The sequence below is a fragment of the Nomascus leucogenys genome, chromosome 19 (genome assembly GCF_006542625.1).
Source record: "Nomascus leucogenys isolate Asia chromosome 19, Asia_NLE_v1, whole genome shotgun sequence".
In the NCBI taxonomy this organism is placed as follows: domain Eukaryota; kingdom Metazoa; phylum Chordata; class Mammalia; order Primates; family Hylobatidae; genus Nomascus; species Nomascus leucogenys.
The window spans coordinates 66,115,756-66,141,128 of record NC_044399.1 but is presented as its reverse complement, the minus strand read 5'-3'; the positions used below and the strand labels follow the sequence as shown (position 1 = coordinate 66,141,128).

General features: G+C 42.4%; 1 protein-coding gene across 1 annotated transcript in view; it reads left to right on the top strand.

The window, feature by feature from the left end:
* DNAH9 (dynein axonemal heavy chain 9) overlaps window positions 1-25,373 on the top strand; it is a 377,489-nt gene that overhangs the window by 187,140 nt on the left and 164,976 nt on the right. Inside the window, exons 39-43 of the mRNA XM_030799425.1 lie at window positions 1,081-1,246; window positions 3,717-3,819; window positions 4,374-4,613; window positions 13,931-14,092; window positions 18,002-18,198. Of these exons, the coding sequence (XP_030655285.1) occupies window positions 1,081-1,246; window positions 3,717-3,819; window positions 4,374-4,613; window positions 13,931-14,092; window positions 18,002-18,198 (868 nt within the window). The remainder of the gene's footprint in view (window positions 1-1,080; window positions 1,247-3,716; window positions 3,820-4,373; window positions 4,614-13,930; window positions 14,093-18,001; window positions 18,199-25,373) is intronic.

The window sequence follows — 25,373 nt, the reverse complement described above, 5'->3', positions numbered from 1 at the left end:
CCTTCATATGTCTATTGACACTTTCTCCTTGTTTACAAACTTGTTTTTCAAGAGAAGAAATCAGCTGGTTCTTAGAGCTTCCAGCTGTAACAGGAAATGTTGGTTCTTGCAATTCATAAATATTTCATTGCTTTACTGGAAAAAGTACAGATATCTCCACCCTATTACTTAAGTTTGTTCTAAACAAGTCCTGTCATGCTGGAAAACTGCTGTTAGACTCCTTCCTTTGGCTTGATAATTGAAGAAACCACTCCAGGGCAGAGTTTCTGCACTCTGTCTCCAGAAAGGCACCAAGGTGCTCAGATAGAGAGCCAGGAAACCTGAGAGCAGGGGAGGGCACCGTTCATGACACTGGAAGCATCTGGGAAGTTCTCTGAGGCTGTTTTTTCTACATCCCACCAAGGAAAATCCCATGAGATGAACTCTCTGGGAACACTGTTGGCAAAACATCCATTGACGCCTCTCTTACAGCCTCGGAGAGGAAAGGGCATCTACCCAGCCCTGGAAGGGGAGCTGCAGCCTTTATGCATTTTTGCTGCCTTTGGTAGGAGGGCAACTCTACCCAGGATTCAACTGTTCATAAGCTTCCTTGGAGTAGAGTACCTGGCCTTGGGACTGTAAAGATATTTTCCATTTTTAGTATATAAACAAAGAAAACTGGGGACCACAAGTATGACAGAAGAAGCATAGTCTTTGAGGTTTAACCACTGTGATTCGTATCCAGCCTTAGTAAAGTTGCTGAGTTCTTTTGAGCCTCAGTTTCCTCATCTATAAAATGGGATAATACTAATCTCACAGTTATAAGGATTAAATGAGATAATTAAGATGTCCAAAAACGTAACACGGTGCACGTGGTGAGGTGTTCAGTCCCCATTACTGCCTAGTAATTTCAGTTTCACTTTCTGGTCCTGTAGAATGCCTGTTGGGAGCAGCAGTAGCTGTTATTATTGTTGTCTTTTGCGTTGCTGTTTTTTGCACACATGCAGGCAGCACCATTGCTTGTCCTTGACATCTGTGCTGTCTCAGTACTGGCATCTGAGGTTAGAGCTGCCTTCCCTCACTGACTGGCTCTCTCCCCAGCTGTCCTGGAGAAGCCTCTGGAAAAGAAGGCTGGCAGAAACTATGGCCCTCCAGGCAACAAGAAGCTCATCTATTTCATTGATGACATGAACATGCCTGAGGTGGATGCCTACGGGACGGTGCAGCCCCACACCATCATCCGGCAGCATCTGGACTATGGCCACTGGTAAGAGCGCCCATGTAGAGGGACTGGCCCAAGGGGGCAGAGCCTAAGGCAGGGCTAAAGGCCAGTCTTTATTCTGCCTGAATGGCAAACCTCAGCATAGCTCTGGTGCCAGAAGGGAATCTTTGTGGTAAACCACATTTCTCATGCAATTCTCTATTTCCCAGAGTGGTTCCTTCAAACAGGGCCATTAATATTCACATGAAAAGTTTAGCCAGAGAAGACACTGAGCTCTCACCTAAGGAAAAAAAAATCTACTTTTTGCTTCAAGACTCATCTCCGAAGTTGCCTTTTTCAAGTGCCCGAAGCGGAATTAACCACTTCGCCTGCACCACGGCCCCACAGCACTGGGCATGTGCTTCAATGATAACACTTAACACAGGCCAGGCGCCGTGGCTCATGCCTGTAATCCCAGCACTTTGGGAGGCTGAGGCGGATGGATCACAAGGTCAGGAGTTCAAGACCAGCCTGGCCAACGTGGTGAAACCCCATCTGTACTGCAAATACAAAAGTAAGCTAGGCGTGATGGCAGGCGCCTGTAGTCCCAGCTACTCGGGAGGCTGAGGCAGGAGAATAGCTTGAACCTTGGAGGCGGAGGTTGCAGTGAGCCAAGATCATACCACTGCACTCCAGCCTAGGCAACAGAAGGAGACTCCACCTCAAAAAAAAAAAAAAACAAAAAAAAACTACGTAACACCCGGTACCATGCACCATGTCTGCAGACCTTCCAGCCTCAGTGCCTTCAGAGCAGCTCAGAGGGCTGGATAGTATCTCTTGCGACAGCATAATTTTTAATGGCAAAAGGTCTGAACTTACTAAGAAAAAAAAAAAAGCAAGTCACTGATTTGAGACAACTTTGACTCACCTTTCTACTGCACATTGAATCTGCTGCTGAGAAAGAGTGAGAAGAGAGAATTCAGAGAGAAGAATGATAGTTAAGATGGCAACTTGAGTTGCCTTCCCTCCCTTCCCAAAATCTTTATTGGATGCCTGACCTATGGAACTGTTCGCAGTCTCCACACTGACATTTGAGCAGCTTAATTTCATGGGCAATAATTAGAGTCAAGCTAACTAGTTTTACTTTAGATTCATGGTCACAAACCTTAAATGGGAAGTAGAAGCTTCCTGGAAATTCTACCATATGGCCTTAGTATGTCCATTCTCAGAAATGTCTATTTCATTCTACCTTCCCTCTCTGATCTTCCCACCACACCTCAGCTGATGACCTTGCCTTCTCAGAGAACACAGATGCTGCCTCCATTTCTTGCTTCCACATCTATACAACTCACCCGTGTCCCCATGCATCTCTCCTCCATCCTCCTGTAACATCTTACCTAAGGCCAAACCATTCACCAGCCTCTTCATTCTACCATCTCCCACTCATCGATCAGTCCCCATCCCCTCATTAGCTGCTTCACATCATTTAAACTTGCATAAACAGGTTGGGTGCAGTGGCTCATGCCTGTAATCCCAGCACTTTGGGAGGCCAAGGCGGGCGAATCATTTGAGCCCAGGAGTTTGAGATCAGCCTGGCCAACATGGTGAAACCCTGTCTCTACTAAAAATACAAAAATTAGCTGGGTGTGGTGGCACATGCCTGTAGTCCCAGCTACTTGGGAGGCTGAGGCAGGAGAATGGCTTGAACCCGGAAGGTAGAGGTTGCAGTGAACCAAGATCTGCCATTGCACTCCAGCCTGGGTGACAGAGCAAGACTCCGTCTCAAAAAAAGAATAAATAAATTAAAAATAAATGCATACATTTCTTCGATTGGGTTAAAAAATTACTTTCTAATTACTCTTCTGTCCCCACTCTCTTATCTCCCACTCACTCCTCAATCCACTATTATTTGATTTCTGTTCCCTCCACTCTTCTTGCTAAACTACTATCTGCATCATTATTGCAAAATCCAAGAAATCCTTTGCAAGCTTGTCCAGCTGCCTTATTTTGTTGTTGTTGTTGTTCTGTTTTGTTTTGTTTTAGGCTTTTAGCAGCCTGAAGCCATGGTTTTTAGTTTCTGTCTCTAGTGATAAGTGGAAAAGAGGGATGAGGAAGGGGCATTACTGGCCCAACCAGAGACAGAAACTAAGAACCCATGACTGCATTCTCTCCTTTAGACACCCCTGCTGGAGTCACTACCTTTCTTATTCTCTCTGCAGCCCTTGATGTGGTTGACCACTCCCTTCTTTTGGGAATACTGTCTTCCTTTGCCTTTTGGTATGGCACATACCCCTGATTTTTCTCCTACCTTTTTGTTCATCCTGCCGGCTCGTCTTCCTATGCTATTTCCTAAGATATTGAGGTACCTTGGGAATCTGTCCTATGCTCTTATTTCTTCTCAATCCCTGCCAGTGGATCTAGACTTTTTTATCACCCAAACACATGAATGGTAGGGCACATCCTACCTCACCTTGACAAAGCACTCACCTGCCTCGGTCCTCAGACACCTTTCACCTAGAGCTTCTGACTCTTCCAGGTATGATCGGAGCAAGCTGTCCCTAAAGGAGATCACAAATGTACAGTATGTTTCCTGTATGAACCCCACAGCAGGCAGCTTCACCATCAACCCCCGGCTTCAGGTACAGGAGGAGCCACGGGACCCGGCTCCTAATCCTACCTTACTAGAGCTGATGCCCCTTGATTATAAGTATAATAATTGGCCTTTTTCCCCATGCAGCCTCTCAGAATGGTTAATCAGATAGAATGCCAAATTGCATCTCTAGGGGAAAAGAGAAACTCCTAGACTTACAGTCTCAAGATTGGAAGGGGTCATAGATTTCATCTGATTTGATCCCTCTTTCTTCAGATGAGGGAGCTTCAGAAAGATGAATGACTTTCCCAGGGTCATACGGATTCTCAGTATCAAATTCAGATTTGGACTCAGATTCTCTGAGTCCAAGTTTAGTTCTCTTCCTACTGCCCCAGGCTGCCATCTTTAACTGAAGGTGCTTTGCCTGTTATTCCCCTAGTCATTTTAGGTTCAACCTAAATTTGGACATAGTGTGAGAGATGGGACCAAAATATAGATTCGAAGGCTGTATAAGAATTTTCCATTATTATCTCCAAATTCAGAAGAAGTGATTTCTACTCCATGGTAACAGATGTTGAGCTCATGCCTTTGTTTCCTGTACAGCGTCACTTCAGCGTGTTTGTCCTCTCCTTCCCGGGGGCGGATGCCCTGTCTTCCATCTACAGCATCATCCTCACTCAGCATCTGAAGCTTGGAAACTTCCCGGCGTCCCTGCAGAAATCCATCCCCCCACTGATCAATCTGGCCCTCGCCTTCCACCAGAAAATTGCTACCACATTCCTACCCACAGCAATCAAATTCCACTACATCTTCAACCTCAGAGATTTTGCCAACATTTTCCAGGTGAGTTCATCGGCTCCGAGACACCCTAGGGGCTTAGTGATTATCCAGATGCTCCGATTCTTAATAAAAATAAGTAGTTAATGCCCAGCTCATAGGCACAGGCAAAGCCACTGTTCATATGTAATCATGAACATAAGCAGGTACACACAGTGTCATGGGCTCCATGAGGGAAGGCCCTCAATAAAATAAAGTTTCCTTTGCCAATTAAATTATTTCTTAGTAAGCAGCATGCATCTCTGAGTTGGTTCCCTGGGGGCTGCAGAAGGCTGAACACCTTGGAGATAGTGTTATATAATGAGTCCAGTAGGCCTGGGAAGAAAAATGGCCCAAAAGAAAGAAAGAACTATTTTGGATCTCCCATTGGTACACCTGTTGATCTTGGGATGAAAAAGTATGTTCCCCAAACTGTGCAAGATAGCTCTGCTTCCTCAAAAAGCCACATTGTCATACTCCTAAGAGGCCATCTGCCAGCCCCTGAGAGGGTCTCAGTCCTAAAATTCCCAGGTTCATTTCTAGGCTAAAGCTGTTTCAGATCTTTCCAACTGCTTATCTGAATAGTGATGGCATATCTCTGCCCATTGCTTCCAATTGCTTGGCTCATCACCATCAAAGTCTCCAGAGGGCCATCTAGCAAACCCAGACCCTTTCTTCCGTCTGGTCAGGGGTAGTATCCTCATGTAGCCAAGTCTACAACTCTCCCATTCTGGACAAGAATCTGCAGAAACTCATTTGCAGAGAGACCTTCCCCCAAGATAACACTGGGTTATTATTGAGGGAATGATGCCTTTCACATCAAGCAGAGGCCACACCCACAAAGAAGTGTCAAAGTGAAGTGATCAGGCAGTGACACCACCTTCCAATGAGAGCACATGTAATTGTAATTAATTTCCCAGAGCAATTATGCAGGTAACACTTTGAGCCAAACCATCAAAGCTCCAGACCCTGATGACATAGGGTCAGGTTGCTCCAGCCAGAACTTCTGATTGTAAGAAGCAGAAACCTACTAAACCCTGGTTCAGAGACTCAAGAGCTATGGACCAGGAAAGCTTCACCTGAAGGTGGAATCAATGAGCCCCTCAGAATGATAAGTCTCTGAGAACACATCCAGGCTAGTTCAGGATACCACTCCTGAATCAGATTTAGCTCCCAAACATTAACTCATTTTAAAAATTAAAAACAAACAGAGACCCACATAGATCATATATATTTGCCCAGGAGCACAAGGAAGCCAGTAAAGGAACTGGAATCTAGGTCTTTGGGTTCCTGGCCTGGACAACTTTCCACCACACCTTTCTGTCCTCATCTGAATTTCCAATGAGGAAAATAAGCATGTGATGGTTAAGGCAGCAAGAGAGACTCAGCTCTGAGCCTGTAAAGCCTGCATCTCTGCAGGCCTCAGGACTGGACAGCAGCAAAGTTTGTGCTTACCCACAACTAGCTCCCATTTTATGAGCATTCATTGAGGAAGACTTTTTCACCACACAATCTCTCTCTTAAATATTACTACAGCTCTATGAAGTGGGAGTGTTACTAGGCGGATTTTTCAAATGAAAAAAAAAAGAGAAGTTAACGTTGTTTGATCAAATCTACACTGCTCATAAGTGACAGAACTGAAGGGAGAAGCATCAGTTATGCTCCATTTATCAGAAGCAACCCAACCTTAGCTTCTGCCTGGAACAAGGGGTCTTGTCACCTGTACAACCTGAAATTTAATACTCACGACAACCCTTTGGGATAGACATTGTTATCCCAATTTAACAGAGGCTCAGAGAAGTTACTAGCTAGTCAATGACAGCACGAATGGTCAGGGAGGTTAAAAAAAAAATTCTCGTGGAATAGCAAGGAGTTTAACCCAGTGGGAACGACGAGTGATATGGAAAGGAGAGATGAGGTTAGAAAGGTAACTTGAAACCAGAGTGGGCCCTACTTAAGAGTTAGACTTTAGTCTGTAATAATAGCTAACATTTACTGAGCACAGTGCTAAGCCTTTTACATCTATGAATGCACTTAATCCTCACAACAACCCTCGAAGGTAAAATACTGATTATTTTCGATTTAGAGATGACAAAACCAAGCCACAGACAAATCAGTCTCTTGAGTGTGACTGCGTGATCACATAATGGTAAGCAGCAGCATTGACAGAACAGCTAGAATGTTTAGCCCTGCTGTGGAGGTAATTCAGGATGACAAAAGGCTTCCGGAGGAAAGAGTGCACCTTGTGGTAGTGGTCACTGATGCAATATCAAGGAGGAACCAGAGAGCAGAGAGATGGGAGTGGAGATTGTTCCCCTGGACTGTTTCTGTGCCTGATTCAGTTAGCCTGAGTGGAAACCCCCTGAGGTCTGCACCCCAGCCAGTCCTCTTTGCAGCCTGCCAGCTGTCAGCTGCTCCAAGTGTGAAGAATGTGACACCCCTGGAGTGCTGCCTCCCTTCTGCTACAAGGTCCCCTCACTCTCCTACTCTAACGAGAGTTTCAGGCTCATAGTTTGACCACAATCTCCTCCTACCTGCTGTGAAAAGAAAAACCTTAGCCAAATTAAATTTAACAGTGTTTAACTGATCAAAAAACAATTCACGAATCCGAATTGGGCAGCCAGCAGGCCAGAGTAGGCTCAGAGAGACTCCAGCTTAGCCACATGGTGGAAGAAGATTTTTGGACAGAAAAGTGAAAGTGATGTACAGAAAACAGAAGTGAGACACAGAAACGGCTGGATTGGGTTACACCTTGGTGTTTGCCTTATTTAAGCACAGTTTCAACAGCTGGCCACCTGCAATTGGGCAAAACTCAGTGATTGGCACAAGAGTAGTTACAGTCAATTTACACCTCCTTTTAAGTTATACTTCACAATGTACAGAGCAACTTTTAGGCCAAACTTAAAGGACATCAGGAGGCAGCTTCAGGTTAAACTTGATTTAACACTCCCTTCCTCCCTGAGTGTCTAACCAAAGGCCTGATTGAGCATGTCACACACCAACTCTGCACCATCTTACATAGTTATGTGTTGCACTGAGATGGGGTGGTTTAATGTCTACAGCTTGGTGTTTGCCTTATTTGAACACCAGTTTTAACAGCTGGCCACCTGCGATTGGGTGAAACTCGGTGATTGGCACAAGAGTAGGTTACATTCAATTTACACCTCCATTTAGATTACAGGTCACAATATACTGAGCAACTTTTAGGCCAAATTTAAAATACATCAGGAGGCAGCTTTAAGCTAAACTTGATTTAACACTCCCTTCCTCCTTGAGTCTGACCAAAGGCCTGATTGAAGGGTATACAGGGTGGTTTAATGTCTACTAGGAGACAGGCACTGCCCAGAGTACACTGTTGTTTTCCTTTATCCAGCTTGATCCCAGACTCAGTAATTCAGACCTTCTCTGTACTCCCCTCGCTCTGTTCAGATCAGAACAGAATTTGATAGTGCTCTCATATGGTTTGGCTCTGTGTCCCCACCCAAATCTCATCTTGAATTGTACTCCCATAATTCCCACATGTTGCAGGAGGGACCAGTGGGAGATAATTGGAATCATGGGGGCAGTTTTTCCCATACTGTTCTTGTGGTAGTGAATAAGTCTCACGAGATCTGACAGTTTTATCAGGGGTTTCCGCTTTTGCATCTTTCTCATTTTCTCTTGCCACCACCATGTAAGAAGTGCCTTTTGCCTCCCGCCATGATTCTGAGGCCTCCCCAGTCATGTGGAACTGTAAGTCCAATTAAACCCCTTTTCCTCCCAGTCTCAGGTATGTCTTTATCAGCAGCATGAAAATGGACCAATACATGCTCTGAGTAGCAGAAACCATTCCCATCTCAGTGCAACAGATAACTATCTAAGATGGTACGGAGTTGGCATATGACATGCTCACATTTACTCCACCTTAATTGTCAACCACCCTCACTATTTGGCTATAACAAGATTTATAAACTTCAACTGATGGCTTGCCTCACTGTAAAACACAAAATTCTAAAGGTCAGCACTCCTGGTTGTTGCTTTTTCTTGTCCTGTGCATTTCATGTATGGCAGGTACCTAGGAGAGCTGAGGAGACAGGGGCTAAGATAAACATCTGGGTGGAGCCAAGGAGACCTAATGGAATTTCTTTTTGCTTTTAATAAACTTTTATCAAAGTGAAACTTACAAGTAGAAATGCACAAAAGCCACGAGCGTACAACTTGGTTAATTATCACAAAGGGATCTCACCTATATAATCACCACTCAGATCAAGAAAGAAAACATTCTCAATATATTCCTGATGTTCTCCTTTGCACCTTCCATTCATGCTTTCCTGCTTTCCTCCTCTTGCCAGCCCTACATATTGCCTAAACTTCTAACATCATTAATTATTTTAACCTATTTTTGAACTTTATATGAATAGAATATATAGCCAATATCACTTTGTATCTTTGTTCAGTATTATATGTGTACCTCTATTTTTAATAATTGTTACTTTTTGACTTAAAGAGTAACAGTTATGTTTCTTTCTTTTCAATTCTTAAATTTTTAAATTTCTTTTTCTTGTCTTATTGTGCTGGCCAGAACTCAAGTACAATGTTTAAGAGAAGCAATGAGAGTAGCATTTTGACACAGTCCTAATTTTACAGGGAAACACTTTTAATAGTTTGCCATGAAATATGATGTTCTCTACTTGTTTTTCTGGGTAGCTTTTACCCGATTAAGGAAATATTTTTCTGTGTATAGTTTACTAAGTTTACTAAGAGTTTTAATTATGAATATGTGTTGAAACTTAACAAATGATTTTTCTGCCATCTGTTTAATTATATAAATTTTTTCTCTTTTATTCAATAATATGATAAATTAATTGATTACTTTCAAACATTAAATCAACCATTCCTGGAATCAACTCATCTTGGTTGTTACATGTTGTCTTTTTTTAATGTTTTCCTAGATTTCATTTGATAATTTTTAATATAATTTTTGAATCTATATATGTAAGATTGTCTTGTAATCTTTCTCTAATATTCTAAGGTTATAAAGTCCTCATAAAATACTTTGAGAAGTGTTTCCTCTTTTTCTGTTCTCTAAAAGATTTAGTAAAACATTGTATTGTGCTTTCCTTAAATGTTGGAAGAATTTACTGGTGAAACCACCTGCAGGTTTGTTTGGTAGAGGTTTTAAATTATAAATTCAAATTCTTTAATATGTATAAGACTATTCAGATTTTCTATTTCTTTATGTGTCAGTCATGTTAAGACATCCATGTTATCAATAGTTGCTAATTTATTGGCATAAAATTGTAATATTCTCAGATTATCTTTTAAATATCTGCTGTATCTGACATTATGTCCTCTTCCTTATGTTGGGTATTATGTGTGTCTTTTCTCTTCTCTTCTATCATCCTTGCTAGGGAGTTAGCAATTGTGCTAGTCAAAAAACCTGAAGGGTATACCTGCATTATGCATTTGATTTTCTTACTGTCTTAATTTGATATCTGTTTTATATATTATTAATATTTGCTCTTTGCTTATAATTTTTATTCCTGCTTACCTTGGGTTTGGGGTTAGTTTGTTCTATTTCTCACTTCTTGGCATGGCTACTTAGATCATTAATTGCCATCCTTTGTCTCATCTAAAACATTCATGTTAAGACTATATAAATTTATCTCTAATCATACCATTAGCTACATCATGCAAGCTTTTATATGCTGTATTTTTATTATAATTCAGTTGATAATATTTAATTTCCACTATGATTTCTTCTTTGACTCCTGGAATATTTAGAAGTGTATTGCTTTATTTTCAAACATTTAGAGATTATCTAGTTATCTTTCTCTTATTGATACCTACTTTAATTCCACTGTTGTCAGAAAACACTCTATATGGTTTTATTCCTTTGAAATTTGTTGAGACTGCTCTATGTCCCAAGATATAATCTATGTGCAGGGTTTTTTTAATGCATTCTGCAGATATTTGGTATAGTTTTATCAATATTCCAGTTAAAGCAACCTTGTAAATCGTGTTGTTTAAAAAATTCCTATAATTTCTAGATTTATTTGTCTGCTTGTTCCTTCAGTCCCTGAGAGAGATGTTAAGATATTTCACTGTGATTGTGGGTACGTTTATTTTTGCTTTTATTTGTCATATTCACTTTATATATTTTGAAACTGTGTTATTTATTAGGTACATACAAATTTAGAATTAGTATCTCTTCCTAGCAGACTGATCTTTTTCTTATTTATTAAGGGCTCTTCTTTATCTCTAAAAATGATATTTGCTTTAAAGTCAATTTTGTATGACATTAGTATGTATGACTATTCCATATTCTTTAGTCAATATTTTTATGACATGTTTTCATTTTCTTGCACTCAGCTTTTCCATATTCTTATATTTAAGGTATATCTCCCATAAGCAGCATACAGTTGGGCTCTTTAAAGTCCCGCCTGACAACGTTGCCTTTTAATTACAATGTTTAGTTCATCTATGTTATTTTATATAATAATATATTTATGATTAAATCTACTTATGCTCTTTTTAATATATTCTTTCTATTCTACCTCCTTTCTTCTCACTTGTATTCTATCAAACTAATTATATGTTTTTATAATTGTTCTCCCTCTTTTAGCATAGTATATATCCTTTTGCTATTCATCTAATGGTTACCAAAGGCATCATTTTATCTTTTTGCCTTTTATAAATTAGGATATTTATTAATTGCCATACAATGCAAGGATCTTGGGACAATTTACCTCCCATTGACTTTTGTGCTATCATTTATTTTAATGCTCTGTATTTTGAAAACTCACTGATATCTGTGTTTTAGTAAGTCAGCATTCCTTTAGAGTTACCCATACGTTACCTTTTCTATTGCTCTTTATTCCTGTACATTTCTGTTCTTTCACCTGGGATCATTTTTATTCTGCTTTAAGAACTCCTTTTAGTATTTACTTTAGTTCATATCTGTTGGAGAAGTATCTCGCAATTTTAATTTGGCCAAAAATATATTTCTTATTTTTAAAAAATTTTAGGGGTGGCTTGGATTTCTAGGTTGGTTGCTACTTTCTTTCAGCACTTTGAAGCCTTCTTTTATTGTTTCTGTTGAGAAATTACCTTTAGACTTATCACTTACCAAGTACTGATAATACAATTATAAAAATAAACCACAACCTAAATAAAGTCTGTCAACTTCCCTACCTTTGAGACACTTGCCATCACCTGGGAGAAACAAACCTGTACAAAGAAAAAATAATAATTTGACAACGGGTGAGGTGGCTCATGCCTGTAATCCAGCACTTTGGGAGGCCAAGGCAGGCGGATCACTTGAGGCCAGGAGTTCAAGACCAGCCTGGCCAATATGGCGAAACTTTGCGTCTACTGAGAATACAAAAATTAGTTGGGTGTGGTGGTGCGTGCCTGTAATTCCAGCTGTTCAGGAGGCTGAGGCACGAGAATTGCTTGAACCCGGGAGGTGGAGGCTGCCGCAAGCTGAGATCGCATCACTGCACTCCAGTCTGGGTGACAAAAAGTGAGACTCTGTCACAAAAATAATATTAAAAATAATTTGAGAAACTAATAATTCTTCTATAATTGAGATGTATATATAAAGACTCTGTGAGGCACATGGGAGGGAATGCCGCTGGACAGGAGAAGTGTCTTGGGCGACTTCAGCAAGAGGTTTCAGTTGAGCTAGATCTTGAAATATGAGTATGGCAAGCAAAGCAAAAGGCATGAAGACACAGAAAAGTGTGCAGGATCAGAACATAATGGGAATTTTGTGAAACTGGAATCTAGGTTTTATGGGAAGTAGAGATAAGAGTGATCATGAGGGGCTGGGCACAGTGGCTCATGCCTGTAATCCCAGCACTTTGGGGGGCCGAAGCGGGTGGATCACCTGAGGTCGGGAGTTTGAGACCAGCCTGACCAACATGGAGAAACCCCGTCTCAACTAAAAATTAGCCGGGCATGGTGGTGCATGCCTGCAATCCCAGCTACTCAGGAGGCGGAGGCAGGAGAATTGCTTTAACCCGGGAGGCGGAGGTTGCGGTGAGCCAAGATCACACCATTGCACTCCACCCTGGGCAGCAAGAGCAAAACTCCATCTCAGAAAAAAAAGAGTGATCATGAGGAAGCAGATTGTAGTAACGCTGTCATCAGACTTGTATTCTATGCTATTGGATCTGCACATTATTCTATGAATTTAAGTAAAGACCCATTAAATGATCCCTTTCCCTGTAAGACAAGAAAGCAAGCAATGAGAACAAGCACAGACATAGATGAGCTTGAACTCAGAGAATTTGTTGAGGTTACTGAGGGGCTCTAACACTGGTGGTTTCCACCTTTCAGTAAAATAAAAGAAGGTTAGGACTTTGGCTAATAGTAACAGAAAAAGATGACAGAGAAATTTGAAAAGAATGATAAATATTTGAAACCAACCCTGTGGCACATAGGAAGGGGAACTGACTAGAGATAAATAAATAGATTGCTGACCTGCCAAGGTTAGCTATATCCCTTCTAGCCCTTTGTTATAGTTCTGATTTTACATAGTCAATTGTTATCTGAATCAGTTTTCAAAATGGCACTTGTGGAATTGAAATATAGCAGAGAAACCACTTTTTCCCTCATTGTGGGTGATTCAAAATGGAGTGGTTACAATTCCAGGCATTATAGTCAGGAAGACCTGGTTTCAAAAATTTGTGGTTTAAAGGAAGGCAACTTACTCTATGAAATGGGGCGTGTTTTCTTTCTGAATTCCAATCTTCACATTATACAAAATGGATTTAGTAATAATTATTTCATGGGATCATCATGAGTATTAAATGAGCTTCATCTGGCAAAGCATCTAGTCCAATGCTGGCTTCAATAGCATCTAGTCCACATAACTGGCTTCAATAAATTATAGCTGTTGCAGTTGTTATTTTTATGATGAGCACAAAAGAATAATTCCAATGTATTGAGTATGTAAAATGAACAATGCTTGTTTCCTTAGGCATATTAATTTGAATTATTTAGACAACTTTAGAAAGTCAGTATTTTTATTCCACTTTGAAAAGTGAGCAAACTAACGCTCAGAGATGTCACATGCCTTGCCCAAAGTCACACAGTTGCTTAGTGGTTGCCCAAAGTCACAAGTCACATAGTGGTTGTGCAAGTATTTGAGGTCAGGTCTGTCTAACTGCAACCCTTGGGTCTTTCTTTACAAGCTCCCTTTGAGCTTTCCAAGTGTTCCCTCCACTAGAATGATCTGTTTAGCAAGACAAGCCCTAGGCATCATCCCAGGTTAGATAAGATGCTCCAGAAAGTTTTCCTAGCTATTGTACCTCTGGATGGTTATTAACGTTATTTTTTTGTGTCTGTTCCCCTTGAAGGGCATTCTCTTCTCCTCAGTGGAATGTGTGAAATCCACACAGGATCTCATAAGGCTCTATCTGCATGAATCAAATCGAGTTTATCGGGATAAGATGGTAGAAGAAAAGGACTTTGATCTTTTTGATAAAATCCAGACAGAAGTGCTCAAGAAAACTTTTGATGTGAGTATTGCCCTATGGATTTTCTTTGTATTTGGAAAGAAAATATAATTATACAGATGATCACCCAAATGATAAAATCTAGCTGTTTAATGGGGAAAGACCAGAGTCTAGGTGAGGAAAGGAATTCTATCATAATTTTGCCCAGGTAAAAAATGCTGGGGCAAGAATAGATGCAAATTAATCCCAGAATCCCGTGTTGAAAAAGTCCGTAGAGATCATCTGATCCAAGTCCCCACGTGGTACTTGGTCCCCTAGCAGCATTTCTCAGATTGGTTACCCCAGTGATGCTCTAGCATCCTTGAAATGCATGATCCCATTGTTCCCAAGGCCGCCATTTTGGAGCTGCTAATAACTGGAAATTTTGAGCAATTTTTTTTTTTTTTGAGACGGAGTCTTGCTCTTTCGCCCAGGCTGGAGTGCAGTGGCACAATCTCGGCTTACTGCAAGCTCCGCCTCCGGGGTTCACGCCATTCTCCTGCCTCAGCCTCCCGAGTAGCTGGGACTACAGGCGCCTGCCACCACACCTGGCTAATTTTTTGTATTTTTAGTAGAGACAGGGTTTCACCATGTTTCACCGAGGGTTTCACCGAGGTCGATCTCCTGACCTTGTGATCCACCTGCCTCAGCCTCCCAAAGTGCTGGGATTACAGGCGTGAGCCACTGAGCCAGGCCTGAGCAATTTTGAAACTTGGAACATTTGAAATAATTTTAAAGACTGAAAATTTGGTCTAATAATAATCTAGAAGTTATTTCTCTTTCCACTACTCAGGTCTACATGACAAACTCTCAAATATTTTAATGCCACTTATCTCACTCTTCCTGAGTCTTCTCTTCTCCAGGCCAAATAGCCTGAATCCTTTCAAGCATTTCTGACATGGATTGGTTTCAAACTTAAAGAACTCTGACATCCTCCTGATTGCTCTCTCACCAGTTCTCCCCTCTGAAATTGTGGTGCCTGACTTTTCGTTGCACAACCCAGCTGGGGTCTGACCAAAACCAAGATCATCATTCCCCTTTTCTTAAAGACTATAGTTTTGCTGCTGTGTTTCGCAAAATGTGTCCTGCTAAGTAGTTTTACTACAAGATACTTCTTGAAAAAGAGTCTCTGTCATGAAATGAGTTGAGAAAATGTTTCATTGTATATGACTGTCTTGGAAATTCACAGTGGATTTAAGACATTAAAGTTCTGCACATGGACACATGAAGGGGAACATCACACACTGGGGCCTGTTGTGGGGTGTAGGGCGGGGGGAGGGATAACATTAGGAGATACCTAATGTAAATGACGAGTTAATAGGTGCAGCACACCAACATGGCACGTGTATACATGCGTAACAAACCTGCACGTTGTGCACATGTACCCTAGAACTTAAAGTATAATAATAAAAATATATATATATATATAAAAGACATTAAAGTTCTGAAATCTTGAATAACTCTAATTCACATATCATTCCCCAAATGTATTGGACCCTAAAATTCTTCCCTCTCATTAAACCTATTAATAATTTACATAATGAATGGCCCATGGATTATGCCTCGAGAGGCATTGATATAGTAGCACAGCCTGAGATCGTATTATATTTCTTAGTGTCGAAATTACCCCACAGTTAACACTGAGCCTTCTATTAACCAAAGCCCCATCTTTTCCACACATACTGCTTGTCTGTCCCCTCTGGAAATTAGAAATATTCAAATTTTCTATTTAGGTATGCTATGTTGTCCTTATACTCACCTTGTTTGGTTTAGCTCCATATTTTTTTCCTGATAAGATCTTGACTCTACCTCTGAAGATATTTACAGTCCATCCCAACCTATGTGACAGCCTTTTGAATGTTTAGACAGCATTTTAAGTCACTTATTTTAGTCTGCTTTTTACTAAGCCAACCGTCCTAAATTCTCCCACTTCTCTCAGCATTGTTGTTGGGGCCTGATTTTGAGACCCTCATGTTAGATGCCCTTCTCTGAGCATCATAGAGTTACCCAATTCAGGTATTCCTTGTTGGCCCTGCAGATTAGTCTTCATTGTCTTTACAAGTTGGTCTGAGCTAGCACTTCAGAGTAATAACACTTGAACTTTCAAATAGAGTTCCATATGTGGATCTGTGTACTAAAAGCACTGCCTTTTGATCACAGACCCAGATATATGAATATTGCCATTATCCTTCCCCAGCAACATTTGAAATGCCAGCCTGAAGCACCCTTGGTCACACCAAATCTTGGTATTGGTATCAAGGAAAAGTTGCCAGATTTCCACCAACAAAGCGACAAAATCCTGTTTCCACTATTCAAAGCTTAAGCTTCTCTGATTCATGGCCTTGTGTGATTTGGCATCACTATTAAGGAATCTTTGATTCGCTGAGTTGGTTGATTTTCTCTCTGCCTTCTGCACAGCATGACTCTGATCATAAAATCGAAGACTTGTTTTGTTCCTCAAAGAGTCTTTGTAAACCAGGCTTTTCAAAACTGCACTTTAGTTCCTCCTCCGCTAGATGGTTGATGTCAATTGACTGATATAAGAACTGATCCCCAGGACGTTAGCCCATTCTCAGACAGGGTAAATGCCTTCCCACATTACGTCCTCTGTCCTCATGTGTTTTCCTAATAGCAAGAATAGCCCTCCTGCACTGCATTTACATCTTATCCAAATGTCTGAGCATTTTTGTTACTGTCTGGCAAAGCCAGAATAGTTTAAAAGTTTTCTATAGTTTTCGAAATCACCTTCAAAATCTAATAACTTTTTTATTTTTAACTCTTTCCAGTCCTTTCTTCTTACACCCAGGCAGCAGCCCTGGTTTCTCTATGGATGTTACTGTCTTCCTCACTTTCCCTATATTAGGTTTGGTGAATCTTGTCCCATAGGTTACAAGGCTTACCCTGCAGTGACTTATGCCCTGGGACGTGTCCCTGCTGATAAATAACACACTGGTTACCTCTTTCCCAGGTAGGTCTTCCAGTCTGAACTTTAGGAGGAAAAAACGACAGGTGGGGACAACTGCTCATGCTGGCATAACTTCCTATTTGTGTCTTAGAAAACCTATTCTTTCTCGGACTTTTCTCCTCGACAACCTTTCCTCCTATCTCAAGTCTCAGGTATTTGGGTTTTGACAGGCAAGTAGTTCCTTTTTGTCTCCACTAATATGAAAGTTAAAAAAATTGGTTTTCTCTTCAGTGCCTAGAGGATACATTGGTGAAGAGACGTAGACTCCTTATCCTTCCAATTAATTGAGTTATACTATACTATAACCAGCCCGTGTTTATTCAACATGGTAACATTTCTCCTATGGGTGAGGTTTGACACACAGCCCGAAAGTGTTGTAAGTAGGGAGTTCTACCATAAATGCGTTAAGATTACCATAAATAAACCAGTCATCTGAGGGTGGCTAGTAGCGCATTCTTCAGAAATCAAGCCCTCTGGACTGAACCTATGAAGTCAGGGCTGGCAACATACTTGTGTAATCTCACAGGAAAAGATGTTGGATGGCTTTGCTGTGGATTGAGGACCTACATCTGTTGGAATATACATGCAGAAAGTGAGGCAACTGGGCCACGATCCCCTTCATTCAATACTGGTGAAAGAGCCCCCACTTAGAGAAATCCACCCATCCATCCCCATCCATTCTTCTCACAGAAGCACTCTCTTACCATGCTTGTGAGGAGGCCCCATCCCACCTCCCACTTCCCATCCTCAGGCCTTAAGGAATAACAAACATCACCTGAGACTTCATGGAGCTGGTAGATGGATGTTAAACATCCACTTTAAAGGGCTTCTCAAGAGAGGGACATGTTGGAAGCAGCACTGATGCTTAATTTCCAGGGAATATGCAGAGCAAATCATTTGTCTCTGCTCTGTGGAACCAGTCCTAGGAGTCAGTAACAAGGGCCCTTATTCCTGTATCTCATCACCAGGATATTGAAGACCCTGTGGAGCAGACCCAAAGCCCGAACCTGTATTGTCACTTTGCAAATGGTATTGGGGAGCGCAAATACATGCCTGTACAGTCTTGGGAACTTTTGACCCAGACTCTGGTGGAGGCCTTGGAGAACCACAATGAAGTCAACACAGTGATGGACCTAGTTCTCTTTGAGGATGCCATGCGCCATGTGTAAGTGTGCTTCTCCTCTTCCTTTTCCTCAGTTGCTTCCTCTTCCCAATGACAGGGGTCTCATTCGGCTATTTGAGGTCACTTCTGTAAAGCCAGGTAAGGAGCTCCTGCTTCTGCCATAAAGGTCAACATGGCTGCTGGCAGAGCAGCTGCAGCTCCTGCCGCCGGCCCTAGGGGGCAGCACAGTGCGGAGCTCAGGCAGGAATGGGTTCATTTCCAGGTCTGCCATTTGCTATCCTGGGCATGATCACAATGACACCAAGAACAGACTTGAGATCATAAAATGGGACCCAGAACAGCTCAGGACCTCCATCACCACCTCGCTATTAGTCCAAGGGCCATTTAAAAAAATGAGATAGGCTGGGCAGGATGACTCATGCCTGTAATCCCAGCACTCTGAGAGGCCAAGGCAGGCAGATCACGAGGTCAGGAGATGAGACCATCCTGGCTAACACGGTGAAACCCCGTCTCTACTAAAACTACAAAAAAATTAGCCAGGTGTGGTGGCATGTGCCTGTAGTCCCAGCTACTCGGGAGGCTGAGGCAAGAGAATCACTTGAACCCAGGAGGCCCAGGTTGCAGTGAGCCAAGATCGCGCCACTGCACTCCAGCCTGGGCGATAGAGCAAGACTCCGTCTCAAAAAAAAAAAAAGAGAGAGAGAGAGATAGAGGGTTTGTGTTCAAGTGCATATACGTATTTCAAAAATTAAATATCCTTTTAGTGTTTTTGCTGTCTAGTGAATCACTGGAAGTAATAACCAAGCCTCCAAGACAGTCTAGCCTCACACCAACACCATCCCTACCCTGCTTCTTACATTTCCCAATCTGAGACCCATTGCCAGCGCTCACTGCCCTCCAAAATCCTTCCACCTTCCCCCAGGGTATTCACGGTCTTCGCAACAACATCTGCTTCATTTCAACTACTTTGAACTTTCCCTTTACTGCCAAATTCTAACTGATACCTGACTGACCCCTGAGTGGAGGAAAGCTGTTTTTTCTTCCCCATTCTATGTGCCTCAGGGCCTAGAGAGGAGTAAGTAACCTCCTTACCCTCAGTCCCCCACCCCAATGGCACATTTAAGTCCTTTCTTCTCTTATCCTTCAAAACCCCAGTTCTTTTGAGCACAAGTCATCTGCCTTTCGTACTCATTCTTTCTCCTTGTCACTGTTATCTGCTGACAGTCAATCACTCCCCATCATTGGCTAATGGCCTTAGTCCCTGGGCACCCTTCCTCCTCACCCATGTCTCCACTCACTCTTGGCATCTAGCTAATAATTCTTTCTGTTCCTTGGCCTGCTTGGCTCCCATGATCTTTTCTTCTAGCCCACCTCAGTTCTCACTCTCATGCTCCTATCATAGGAACCCACCTCCAAAATCCCAACTTCAAACATCCCACTTTCTGTCCTGTACCTGCCACCCTCCCACTCATCTGCTCTAGTCTTTCATTCAACTTCAAGACTTCATTCATTGGACCAACTACTTCCCCAGACTCCGTTATCTCTCCCCCTACCATGTCTTTACTTTCCCTTTTTTTAAATTTTATTTTATTTTATTGTTTTGTTTTTTGAGACGGAGTCTCACTCTGTCGCCCAGGCTGGAGTGCAGTGGCGTGATCTCAGCTCATTGCAAACTCTGCCTCCTGGGTTCAAGCGATTCCCCTTACTTTCCTTTTTAACCACCATAGACCCCATCACCCCAGTGCCAGCTCCCCTAACTTTCTTGTCATTGTATCCACAAAATCTCACTCGGGCTAAACCCCACTGTCTTTCTTTTTTTTTTTTTTTTTGAGAGGGAGTCTCACTCTGTCACCCAGGCTGAAGTGCAGTGGTGCGATCTCAGCTCCCTGCAGCCTCTGCCTCCCAGGTTCAAGCCATTCTCCTGCCTCAGCCTCTGAAGTAGCTGGGATTACAGGTGCCCACAACCATGCCTGGCTAAATTTTTGTATTTTTAATAGAGACAGGGTTTAACGATGTTGGCCAGGCTGGTCTCGAACTCCTGACCTAAGGTGATCCACCCGCCTCAGCCTCCCAAAGTGCTGGGATTACAGGCGTGAGCCACTGCACCCAGCCCCCACTATCTTCTTATTCCACCCCTGCCCCTAAGCAGCTGGATACTGTTGAAGAAAAATCTCCCACCATGTTGATTGTTTTTGCTCCAGATCTACAGCCATAAATATCAAGCAGGCCTCGACATTGCTAGAAATTGTCCTCCTCTACCCTAGGCATGTTGCTCCTTTCACCATCCCGTGATAACTGCATTACACATTTTCCTTCTCTTTTCAAACTCCCAGCACCTTATTCCCAGTTAATAAGCACATCTCTTATTTCACTGGGATAATGAAAGTGACCAGAAGAGAATCTCGCATCTTCCCGTCATCAAATCTAACAGCCTATGTGTATCCCTGCATCCCTCCCACAAGTCCTGCCTTCCCTATAACTTCAGTTCATGAACACCCCTCTTCCTACCTAAGTCTAGTCCCTCCACCTGCGCTCTGGATCCCATCTCCTCTCACCTTCTCAGCGACTTCACCCCTCGCTGTAATTATCTGCTCTCCCTCTCTCTCTCCTTCTCCCTCTCCTATTTTCTCTCTCCCTTCTTTTATTTTACCCCATCATTAATTTCTGGATTATATGCATCAGCATGCAAACATGCTATGTTATCATTTATCAAAAAATAATAAACTATTCCTTGCCTCTTACATTCCTTTCCATCTACTACCCCCATTTCTCTGCTCCTGTTCACGATGACGCTCATCCAGAACGTTGCCCATCTTTGTCTTATTTTCTCACTTCTGATTTCCTTCTCTGCCCACTTCTTAGCCCTTGAACAAAGCAGTGCTTATCATCGTCACCTCTGTAGTGAGGTGACCCACGTCTTGCTGAAGTCAGTTGTCACTGCTAAGTCCTTGCCTACATTATATGATGCCGCTGTGGCACTGGTCAATGATTAACCTCTGTCTGTTTACATCATCCACTCATCCAACATATATTTATTGATTAGACACTCTTAGGATGAGTGCCGGTATCCTAACCCCTAGGAGAGTGTGTGGAACCTAGCAGGTGCTCAGTGAAACTGCTTAGCATGTTATATGAGACTAAATCATGCAGAGGAAAACAGAGAGGGAAGGGGAGTAGAGAGGACTGAGGGTGATCCTAATTATAAATAGGGTCATCAGGAAGGCCTCCCTGAGAGGGTAGCATTTAATACGACACGTAGCTCAACATAGAACTCTCTATGTGCCTAGTGCATACTGCTTTGCATATATCATTGCATTCAGTTTTCACAAAAACCTTGAAGAAGTAAAGTTTTGTTGTTGTGTCTATATTATAAATGAGGAAACTGAGACTGAGAGAAGTTACCTAAGGTCACACTCCTCAAGAATAGGTAAAACTTGCAATAGTGCAATCTGGCTCTAGAGTCTGTGCTCTCTACCATCATCCTATGAAGCTTCTTCAAATATTTTTTTGTAACCCCCTAATCTGATGTGAGCTCCTTGAGCACACATACTGTCTTGCTCACTGCTGAAACCTTAATATCTTAGATAATGCCTAGTGCATAGTAGGGTTCAGAAAATTAGGGGTTAAAAGTTCAACCTGCCGGGCACAGTGGCTCATGCCCGTCAAGCACTTTGGGAGGCCGAGGCGGGCAGATCACCTAAGGTCAGGAGTTTGAGGCCAGCCTGACCAACATGTTGAAACCCTGTCTGTACTAAAAATACAAATTAGCTGGGCATGGTGGGGGCGTGCACCTGAAATCCCAACTACTCGGGAGGCTGAGGCAGGAGAATCGCTTGAACCCGGGAGGCCACGGTTGCAGTGAGGCAAGATTGTGCCATTGCACTCCAGCCTGGGCAACAAGAGCGAAACTCCATCTCAAAAAAGAAAAAAAAAAAAAAAAAAAGTTCAATCTTGTGAAGCTCCAGTGAGTATTCTCTCTTCTCCTTAAGAGCCACCAGTATGTCTGTCATAGTCTTGGAATTGAGGCAAGTCTTTGTCCTTTAAAGGCGAATTTAATTTGAAAAAATTGTAAGTGATTCCATCAATGTGGCTTCCAACATGGGTGATCAAACTAATATTGTTTTTAGAAAAAAAAATAATAAGTACTGGCTACAAACACTGGCTTTCTTCCATAGGCTTATAAACACACTCTGAAGTTAGTATCCAAAGAGAAGACTGAGCCTCATTTAGCAATGCCAAAATAACTGGGAAAATGAGCTGCCTGGGGGGGGGACAATTCTGAAGAATAAAATGTATTTAGATGTATAATTTCCCATACATTTGTTTAAAGACATCAACCACCCGTTACTTTATCCTTGCTCTGCCCTTCCCTCCCTTCCCGGGGGCTCATGGACCTCTCGTTGCTGCCTCTAGCAACCAATAAAGGAGAAGGATTCCCCTTCTTAGATCAGAAAAAGGATACCAGGCAGTACAGGGAGAAACACAGATAACCTAAGAGTGTGGAAAGACTCTATGGCCTCACATCGCTACACACACAGCACTCCAGGAAGGTCCCACCTTCTGAAACCCAAAGTGGAAGTAGGGCGAGCACTTGAGTAGGATCACCTGAGGTCGGGGGTTCGAGACCAGCCTGGCCAACATGGTGAAACCCCATCCCTACTAAAAATACCAAAAAACTTAGCCAGGTGTGGTGGCGGGCACCTGCAATCACAGCTACTCAGGTGGCTGAAGCAGGAGAATCACTTGAACCCGGGAGGTGGAAGTTGCAGTGAGCCAAGATCGTGCCACTGCACTCCAGCCTGAGCAACAAGAGTGAAACTCTGTCTCAAGAAAACACACAGACAAAAAAAAAAAGTGGGAGTAGGACAGAGCAGAGGAGGAAGGAGACTGTGTGTGCCTCCCAGGAACTCACAGGTCCAGGGAGCCAAGGTGAGAACCTATTTTTATAGTAACTCCATCTAGCTGTTTGTTCTCACCACTTGCGCTCTCATCATCTTTTTTGTTAGAGTCCCCTACACCCTTCCCCAGCTTTGCTGCTCTCCCTTTCTGCAGCTTCGATGCTGAACTCAGTAACGGAGCACTGTGTAGTGGTTATGGACAAAAACCAAACCAAAGTTCAAATCCTTGTTCTGTCACAAATTGGTTGGGATGCTTTGGGAAGGATGCTTAACCCCCAAGCCTAAATATCCTCACCTGGGAAATTAGGATATTAAGAATGTCTGCATCGTAGGGTTGTTGCTATCTATGCAAAGTGCTTTGCAGTCAGTAAATATTAAAGTCTTTTTTCTTTGTGCTATTGCCTTATTTCCTTAGTAGTACCACTTTTCTACTGACTTTCATTACCACTTCAGCAGATTCTTGTTCTGCTTTTTCTTCAAGCTTTAAACCAGATCTTTTCCCCCGCTTTTGGCATCATCTCCATTCATCTTTTTCTGTCTCTTTGTTTTTCACTCCCACGTATATTTTCTTCTCTTAGAATCACTTAGCAATCATTAACAACAACAACGACAAACCCTCAGATGTACTTCTTTTGTGCCCTGAGAATCTTACCCATTCTCTAGCAGTGAGTGTGTGTGTGTGTGTGTGTGTGTGCTCGCACACACGCACATGCATGTCTAGTCCAATAAATCAACTTCCTCCAGCTGTGCGGTTGTGCATCTTCAGCTTTTGTTTTTAATCTCTCAGAAATTCAGTAATGGACTTAACTTAGACTGCCTTGGTTTTCTGGCCCAGGAGCACTTTAGAATATTGATCTTCTTTTTAAATTTTGTAATGTAAATTCAGAGTTCTTTGCCCTCATCAGAGGTTGGTAATGACTCCCCAGCTGGAGTCCGGTGCTGACGGTTGCAGACTTAACCACACTTCTCTGGAAACTTCATCACTAACGATGCATTCCCCATTGAGATATTGAATGGCGTGGGCCATGCTAAGCTGAGCTCAGGCCTTCAGAATAGGGCTGGGGGGTTGGGTGACCCAGAGAACCCAGCTGAACTCCAACTCCTCTGACTCCTCCTCCATGCCTGCCTCTCTCTTTCCTCCACTAATCCTTTCCTGCCCCACCTTTTCTGAATCAGGAGAGAGGGCCTGGGTATCTTAGCACCATGGCTTCTGCCTTCATCAGGCATCATCTCATGCAGACACAAAGCAGATAACCCGTTGCACCCAGCGTAATGAATCATTGCATACATCACCCCAAATGTGGAGCTCGTATAAGGCGTGGGTTGTTCTGTTTGACAAAAATGTATTAGATATCTTCAATGTGCTATCACTGCAGAGAATACAAAATGAGTATATGTACTCTTCAGACATCTAGAAATTACGGTTTCATAGGAAAGCAAGAGAAGTGTAAATCTATCTGATATAAGACAGTATAAGTATCACAATTAAATAATTAAAGTGGCAAAGTAAAATCATAAAATTACTGAATGTAGGTCAATAAATAACTCCTGAATATTTAAGTCAAAACATTTTAACTACATAAAATTTAGTAGTTAACCACATCCAATTTTAAGACTTAAAAATATTTGTATATCTGAAACACCTTTAAAAAACTGGAAGATAAAGGTGAGAAACTGGAGGATAACTGAAAACATACATAAAAGGGTTTCAGTTGAAAAGCAGGCAATGGGCATGAACAGAAAGTTTACAAAACGAAAATAATAAAATGCTTCATAAACATTTAAAAATGTTCAATTCCCTAGAAACCAAATAAATAAAAATAAAAACAGTAATTTTTCCACCATTAAATTGGCAAAGATTGGCTGGGCACGGTGGGTCATGCCTGTAATCCCAGCACTTTGGGAGGCCGAGGTGGGCGGATCACAAGGTCAGGAGATCGAGACCCTCCTGACTAACACGGTGAAACCCCATCTCTACTAAAAATACAAAAAATTAGCCGGGCGTGGTGGCAGGTGCCTGTAGTCCCAGCTACTCAGGAGGCTGAGGCAGGGGAATGGCGTGAACCCGGGAGGCGGAGCTTGCAGTGAGCCGAGATCGCACCACCGTACTCCAGCCTGGACGACAGAGCGAGACTCTGTCTCAAAAAAAAAAAAAAAAAAGTTATTTGGGGGCCAGGCGTGGTGGCAGGCAAATGTAATCTCCGCTACTTGCTACTCGGGAGGCTGAAGCAGGAGAATTGCTTGAACCTGGGAGGCAGAGGTTACAGTGAGCTGAGATCCCACCATTACACTCCAGCCTGGGCGAGAAAGCAAGGCTCC